This window comes from Asparagus officinalis, chromosome 5 (genome assembly GCF_001876935.1).
Source record: "Asparagus officinalis chromosome 5, Aspof.V1, whole genome shotgun sequence".
Lineage (NCBI taxonomy): Eukaryota > Viridiplantae > Streptophyta > Magnoliopsida > Asparagales > Asparagaceae > Asparagus > Asparagus officinalis.
In genome coordinates, this window is record NC_033798.1 from 126,545,410 (window position 1) to 126,554,290 (window position 8,881).

General features: G+C 37.5%; 1 protein-coding gene across 1 annotated transcript; it reads left to right on the plus strand.

Annotated features, from left to right (window-relative positions):
• Positions 2,030-7,718, plus strand: LOC109841193. Its single transcript, XM_020410092.1, has 6 exons — positions 2,030-2,854; positions 4,599-4,690; positions 5,287-5,361; positions 5,864-5,925; positions 6,475-6,544; positions 6,791-7,718. The coding sequence occupies exons 1-6, from the start codon at positions 2,098-2,100 to the stop codon at positions 7,532-7,534; spliced, it is 1,800 nt and encodes a 599-aa protein (XP_020265681.1). The 5' UTR covers positions 2,030-2,097; the 3' UTR covers positions 7,535-7,718.

Genomic DNA, 8,881 nt, shown 5'->3' on the forward strand with positions numbered 1-8,881 from the left:
AATGAATCATCTCCATGTAAAAATACATTTAGCGAAAAACCAAAAATATGTTTTAATTCAAGACATATGACTCACTTGTTTAAAATTTAGCTAGGAGGTGGTTGATTGGACAAAAAATCACTTTAAAAATAGTTTAAGTATAAGTAAAAAACGATAAAATTCCCCTATTTTTAAGTTGGTTTCTATGAGAAACCCAATTCTATAAAAGCAAACACTCACCAAGGAGTTCAACTTTAAATGTCCAAATGAGTATCTCGAAAACAAAAATTACAAATTCATTTTGAGCAAGAATATTATATTAGAATTCCAAATCCAGGGTGTCATTGAGAGTTTCTTCTCAGCTGTGGACAAGATATAGTAATTGGGATTACCAAAGTTTTATCAGGGGATTATATTGGTTGTTAATGAGTCGTTTCTTTTGGGGCCCTATCATAGAATGCTTGGGCTTTAGCCGAAACTACAACCCAATATTTTCGCCTTGTAGTGGCTACTTTGGCATAAGGGGCTGTTTGGTTGCACACTTTTTGAGAAAACTTTTCTCAAAACATCTGACAATGGCAAATTTATAATTAAATTTTTTTAGAGATTTCTGTAAATTGTGTTTGGTTCAACAAAAAATTTACAGAAATATTTTCTATAAAATATCAAAACCTACCAAATTTTACAAAAAACAATTTCCTCTCAAAATGAGAGGAAATCACCAGAAATCTGATACATACCATATTTAATTAAAAACCTACTAAATATTATTATTTTCTATAAAGTTATGAGTCATTTTCTTGTTTTGAACCAAACAAGCACAGTACAAAAAACAAGAAAATTGGTACTTTTTGATTTCTCAAAATTTTTCCTATAATTTTTTTAAGAAATACAAGGAAATCATATTTTAAGTGGAAAACATTTCCTATAATTTCTAGAAATTGAACCAAACACCCCCTAAGAAAACTTGCAGATAAAACTGAAAAATAATTGTAGCCATAATCACTGATGCTTGATTATCGTAATTCGGATTTTTCTTTTCTTCCCTAAAATAGTTGTAGTTAAAAAATAATATATTTTTTGCAAACCATCAATTTTTTCGCTATTTCTTTTTGAAGAAATCATGTAAGAGCATCTCCAACAGCTTCCTCAAAATTTTCTCCAAAATAGAGAAACAAAAGTCATATTCTCCAAATTATTTTTGCTCCAACTCCAACAGCTTCTCCATTTTGAAAAATCGCATTTATTACAATAATAAAGCTCTCCCCAAAAATGTGGAGAATGCTGCAGATTTGGGGAAGGCTCCCTATTTTTTCTCCTCCTTCCCTATTTTGAGGAATGGGATGAGGAATCTGTTGGACCAAAAAAAAGCTCTATATTCTCCAAATTTGAGTATTTCAAGAAGATGGGGAAGCTCTTGGAGATGCTCTAATGTTGTTAATTTGTTGTCCTTTCCATTGAAGAGCATGTGATCAAACATACAGGATGCATGCATATAATCAAGGGTAAATTGTAAACATACCCTTTATAATATCTCCCAAAATTCAAGGAGATTCCCTATAGTTCTATTTGTTGTGAACAGATCCTCTATAGTTCTACTTGGGTCGGTAGTATAGGGGTCTAATCGCAACAAGTGAAACTAAAGAGGGTTTATTCGCAACAGATATGTGATTTCAATAGGGTGATAACCACGGGGTTCTGTTGGCAATTAACCCTGCGATCAACATAGAGAAGCAAAGAAACGGATATTCCTATACCGGACCCGGATCCAAAACAAAAAACCGACCCCGACATTTAATCCTCACGCGCGATCCACGTGACCTTGACCCCTGCAAGATCCCCATATTCCACCAAATCAAGGGCACGAAACTCGCCGTCGACGCGCGACCAAATCCGCAAGCGGACCCCACAATGCGCGGCGGAAGGCAACGCAGGCCCAGCAAACTCTCCGTCGGCCGTCGATCCGAGTCCGTCGATCTTTCCGCCAAAAACCAGTTCGCCGGATTGCGCCTGCCGTCCACCGGCCCCGTAAACGCAATGGCACCGCATGCAGTAGCTCCTCATCCGACGACCCCAGCTGTGCGCATCCATCTCTCCACCTCCTCCGTCGTCGCTTTTATGGACCCCACTCCCTCCTCAGATCCCGCAACCCCCGTTCCCATGTATAATTACGATCCTGCCGTCGGTGGCCGAGGGTTAGGGTTTCACGACGAGGACGGAGATCTAGAGGAGGAAGAGGAAGAAGAAGTAGAAGAGGAAGAGGATCGGTACGAGAGCGAGGGGAAGGGCGAGGGCTTTCTCTCGATCGGTGGCGTTAGGGTTTACACCGAAGATTGCTCTTCTCCTGATGAGGAGAGCGGGGACTCGATGGGATCAGATTCATCTGAAGAGGAGGAAGAAGAGGGAGAATCAGCAGATGAATCTTCTTCCTCTGACGATCACGATGACGATTCTGAGATTGATGATGAGACGGTCGAAGATTATCTCGAAGGGATCGGTGGGAGCAGCGAGATACTGAAATCGGGATGGTTAGCAAAAAAGAAGGATCTTGAAGAGCAGTTTCTGGAATCTGAGAGCAGTAGCGGCGATGATGATGGTGGTGGTGATAAGTTAGGGGCAATTGAAATGATGAATGTTTCACAGGAGTATGGAGTGCTGAAGAAGAAGAAGAAGAAGATTAATTTTAGGAAGGGGAAGGGTCAGATCAGTTCGCCAATGGTGGATTTTGGATTGTCGGCCGCAATGGATGATTTGATGTTTGTGAAGGATCCGAGAAATTTTTCAGGCAGGAGGAAGAAGAAGAAGGCTGTTCCTCAGCTCTCCAGATCGTGGCCTCGTGAGGGGCACAGGAGTAAAGAGCATTACAGTGCTTCAGGTATATAGTGTATCTTTTATGTTGATTTTGATAGCTATCAGAAAAGTAAATTGATCACTGAAAATAAAGCTTGCGGTATGGGTAGGACATAATCCTTGATTTGAATGTAGTATTAAGCAAAGCTTTTCTCATTCACACCAGTACTGTTTTGTTTACATAATAAAGCTAACTGTTTTGATGATTTTCTTGTTTCGAACGATTACAAGATAAACAAATTGATTTCTCACACTTGATATTTCAGATACTACTCGCAATTTTTTCTTGGTAACTTACATCTACATCTACATTATGGGTTGATATTCGTTGAAATTGTCTACTCAGATGTCATTTAATCTGCAAAAGATAAAATCATCGAAGAGCTTCATACCTCGGTTATATTTTTCAGCAGTACCTTCTGTCAGTTATAGAAGTTAAAGTTGCCATAAAGGTTACCATTAAAATCTGAGTTAGATTAATGCATCAAGTTGCATAAATTTTTGCTCCTTATAGCGTTTTCCATCTTTGTGGTCACAAAGATGTATATTATTGCACATAAATTTTTTCGGTTGCCGCTAATGGAGTATATTTAACACGTCATACATCTTTCAATTGGCAATGTGAGAGTGCACAACTTGCAATGTTTTGCTTGGTATCTTTATCTGTATAGGGTCTGTTCTCTTGTAGTTAGGATCTGGAACATAGTCATTCATGAGTTGCAATTGCACTTCCCAGAGATATGATGTTGTTAGTTTTAGAGATATAATCTAGTAGATATGGTTGGTACTATCAAAAACATGCATGATGGAAAAAACTAGGGCAATAATAAATTGGAGGATAGGCAAGGGAATCCTCTATCACAAAACCCACATCTGTATTATACATTAATTGAATGAAATCCCCAATATTTTGCATATAGTATAAATCGATGGTTAAGAAATCCCTAGGATTGACTGTTTTTGTTATTTATCAGTTGAGATTGGAGGATAGGCAAGGGAATCCTCTATCACAAAACCCACATCTGTATTATACATCAATTGAATGAAATCCCCAATATTTTGTGTATAGTATAAATCGATGGTTAAGAAATCCCTAGGATTGACTGTTTTTGTTATTTATCAGTTGAGATGGTAAGCTCGAGAAAGATATGACTGTTTAAATAAATCATGATGCTTTCAATGGGAAGTACTTTTGAGGGTTTACGTGATTATAGAATACACATCAAATTGAACAAAAGGTTCTATAAATTTTATTATAATACTAACAATAATTTATGGATTAGAACAAGTGCAATTGAAGGCAACATGAAAAAGCATGCGTAGCAGGACTGGGAATGCTGAAGTGGATTACTGGAATTGCAATAGGATGTTTTTTGAATGAATGGTAATGCACCTAGAAGATGTTTTGTGTATGTAGAATGGAGTCAAAATCATTGTTACTTAGGAGAAGTGAGAGGATTGATGTTTACAAAGCAATAAGAACTGGAGTTAGCTCTAGCTAACATAGTTGAATGAGAGAGGGGATGCATGTATCTGACTCCAAAAATGCTTTATTGGTGTTGTCATCCTGGTTTTGCTGCAAAGGGTGCAGAGAGATGGCCGGAACTGGGATGCATTTGAAGGATCTTGTCTTACCATTGCATTGAAATCTACATACCTAGTGAGACTGTAATTGATGAATTAGTGCAATCCAAAGGAAAAATACTTTATTGCTCTTACGCTACCTTATTTAGGGTCTGGGTTTATATAAATGTTTGCCTATGTTTCAGGTGGAAAAAAGAAGCAACGTAAAGAGCTAATAGCTGTGAAGCGCCGACAACGTATGATTAATCGTGGTGTTGACTTGGAACAAATAAATCTGGTAAGCTAAACCTCTGCTTATATATCTTATTAGTATTGTGAAAATATTAGCTGATACTGTTACCTAACATTTTACTTTGCTCTCATTCTATTTGATTAAGATCTGTGTCCATATTGATGACGTAGATTGATGACGCCTTCTATCTACTGATGAATGACATTGTCACCATATGGAGTATTTTAGTGTCATGTCGCTGAGTAAGACCCCTATAATAGAGTATGGAACCCAAAACAGTCCTTAGGTAAAACTGGTATCTGCATAAACTAACAAATTATGCCATAAACTGGATAGATCAGGTCCAATACTAAGATAAATCTGAACTTTCTGTCCGCAATAGTTTCTAAATTTCATTGTTCTTGGCTCTTCTTATTGTTCTCAACTATGTTGTTTATATATCTTGTTGTCATGCAGTCTCTACCTTTTACAGTTTCAGGAAATACATATACCTTATTTTTCATGTTTTCTGTCATTAACTTGCCCCCCCAAACCCCAACAAACCAAAAAAAAAGAGGAAGAAATAACAAGAAAGCACAATCACACGAAACTTTTGATTTTATTTTATTTTTTAAAATCTAAACTTGGTCTGTAATCTGCAGAAGCTGAGACATATGGTCATCAACAAGGTTGATATGTTCTCATTCCACCCCATGCATTCTCGCGATTGTTCTCAGGTATTCTTTTCTGTGTCGTCCCTTTGTCATGAAGTTCTTATTACTGTGCTTTCTTGCAGTTTTTGATATTCTATTTTCTCCTTTTAACATTGCCTTAAACAACTGCATGAGTTATGCAATGCATTTCATGGTTAAGATGTTATATTAACTAGAAAATGTAATATGTTCGGGAAGACATAATCCATCAGTAGAAGTTTTTAGTGTGCTATATTGAATTCAGATAGGAAATTGTGCTTTGATCCCTGCAAAAAGTTCTAAAGCTTTCTGATCTGTTATTAGGTTTATGGCTTTAAACTGCAGTCCCTCAATTGTTCACATGTTGATTTTGGCATGTATGCAATTGTGATTTGTCATTGTAAGACATAGAACATTCAACACTAGAACTTTATGTCTGTTTGCTGGTTGGACAAGATTGATTTAATGGCATGTTTCTTAGCTGAAAGCTTTTATTCTCCTTATGTTATTTCATTCCTCTTGTCATTTATTTTTTTCGCTTCTCTAGGTGAAACGGCTAGCATCAATTTATCGCCTACAGAGTGGCTGTCAAGGTTCAGGGAAGAAGAGGTAATCATACATGATATATGTTAGAGTTAAAAAGTCTGATCATGATGTTAATAGGAATTTTGTGATATGGTAGCAGGACTAACATGCTGGATCAAATTAAACAGATATTTGAGACATGTTTTCTTACCATCTTCTATTTACCTTTTAATTTAGTGAGATCTATAAATCTACAAGCTGCTGCAATTGACATGCTGGAAGAGAATTTGGTGAAGCTTGTTAGTGCATTGACCCTTGCAATAAAATAATATATTAAGTTTGCTCCTTGAATTCTACTGCCATATCCTCAAATTCTTCAGAATTTTTGCTGACTGTTGAAGAAAGGCATTGTAAAAGCAAACAGTTTCTGTTGATCCATGCTGTTACTAATTGTTTTTTAATTGCTTGCTTGGTAACTTTTATGTTGTATTTGTGAAGCTTGGTGAATTGCTCCCAGTATCAATAGGACTACCTTTGTTAGTTAACCAGCGACAATAATTTTCATTGGTAGGGTGATTAGCCCAACAGCAAATCAGTAATCGCTGGTGTTACCTGACAAATTACTGTTTACAGGTTTGTGACTGTGACACGGACTGTTCAGACATGTCTGCCATCTGCATCTGACAAGCTCCGCCTTGATAAGGTATTGCTCTTCTAATACATACTAGCAAATGGCACATGTCAATACAATATGCATGCTTTTGAAAAATCTCAGTTCCCATTCTAGCTTGGTATGATGTTCCTGACTGTCCAATCCAATTTCACTACTACTTGGTTTCACTCTACTAGGTTATTGATTATTAATGAATGTAGTCGCCGATGTTTAGATCCTACATTTAAGCAGCTAACTTATTTGCTTTTGCTAATTAATTCCTTACAACAATACCAGCTTTTGGGAGAAGGCATGGATGAAGACTTCACCATAAATAACGAGAGCAAGAGGACACCTCAGACACAGCCAAAAAGTAGATCAAAGACAGGTAAGAAGCTCTCATTACACCAATCTGCTCCACCAAAGCTCTCAAAAACTGGCGATTCTAGCGGGAAGAACAAACGAAGCGAGAAGAAAGGTTCAGCTGCATACTCTGAAAGGCCAGTATCGTTCATATCTTCTGGCGTTATGGAAGCAGATTCTGCAATAAAGGCAGCAGTTTTGGATCCCAACAAAAGCATCGTAACTGAGAAAGCTTCAGATACCAGCTTTTCTAAAGTTGGTGCTTTTGAGATGCATACTACAGGTTTTGGTTCAAAGATGATGGCCAAGATGGGATATGTCGAGGGTGGTGGATTGGGAAAAGATGGGCGAGGAATCGCTTCACCAATTGAGGCGATACAAAGACCCAAGTCTCTAGGACTAGGTATTCAGTTTGATGAAGTGAATAAAGATGCAGATGTCTATCCAAAAAAGAATAAGATGGATGCAAATGGCTATCGAAAAAAGAGAACGAGTTCAAAATCTGGAGCAGAGAGTATTGGAGCCTTTGAAAAGCATACTAAAGGATTTGGCTCCAAAATGATGGAAAGAATGGGATTTATTCCGGGTACAGGATTAGGGAGGGATGCCCAGGGTATTGTTAGCCCGCTGACTGCAGTTAGAAGGCCCAAGGCCAGAGGACTGGGATCAAAGCCTTGAGCCTTTAGAAATTACTTATTAGTTATATCAGTCTCTTCATTATGTAATTTATGTTAATTTGTATTTCTGTTATTGACATAAAACATGTAAGTATCATTTCTCTATGTAAGGAACAGATGTCAGAAAGGATCTTACTTTCTGCAAAGCAAAGTGACCAGGAAGTTTAGTTGTATGTTGCAGAATAGTTATCATTCCAGAAATTTGTGGCGATCGAGTTAATTTCATGTTCATTCCAGTCACCGCAAATACCAGAAATAGTGTTCCGATGTGGAGGCAGGATATTTTGATAAATTTTCATGCATTCTAACATCAAGTAGAGAATAGAGTGCTGTTTGAAGCGCTGGGCTGATTTTACGAGTATCTATCTCGATACGGCTCGGATATGATGCTTATCATATCCATATCTCCTTACTCGTATCGGATACGGATACGGATATATCTCGGCAAAAAAAATTCATATCCATATCCATATCCGCTAAAATCGGATATGGTTACGGATATACATGCGGATATGTACACGGATACAAAACGGGTATGAGAAAACTAGATAGTATTGAGGGAAAATATAGTTCATGGGGGATACAAACGAGTTCGTTAATATGTTTATTATAACTAAAAAGTTAAGATTAGACATCTTGATCATCAAAAAGTTAAGATTCAGATATTTCGGATACGGATACGGATATTTTACTATAAAACCATATCTGTAACCATATCCTATCGGTTATAGATTTGAGTTACCATATCCTTATCCTAACGGATACAGATACATATATTTTTTCGGATACGGATACGGTTTAGCACCCCTAATCATAAATCCACAGTTCCTATATTAGCCGGACCGTTTTAGTGTTTTCATTCCCAGGATCATCTGTTACCTGGCAACGTGCTAGCTGATGCGACATGCTAGCTGATGCGTATACGTCCTGTTTTGCCTTCAGCTAATTGAACTCCGGGGGTGCATTTTCTTGTTTTTGCTCCTCTCAGAGCATAATCTTTATTTCCCATTCCAATGTAATAAAATGTCAATAATTACCCACCTCGGGTGATTTGGATGGTTGAGAGGTTTCAACATAGCTCCCGCAGTCTTGGGGTTTAATTGCGAACTGGTTAATAAAAATATATGTATATTCTCCTTGTGATTGCTGCATTTTGGATGCTGATTATGTTCGTGTATCCAGTATCTCGGGTCATTTGACTAGCCTCTTGAGTTTAGGATTGGCAATAATACTTTCTGAATCTTGATATGGAAACATTGATGATTGTTATGATGTTGGTAATAAGGGTCCGTTTGGTTGGTTTCGGAGGAGCCCGAAAGCTGCCACAGATGGGACATATGTGGCAGCT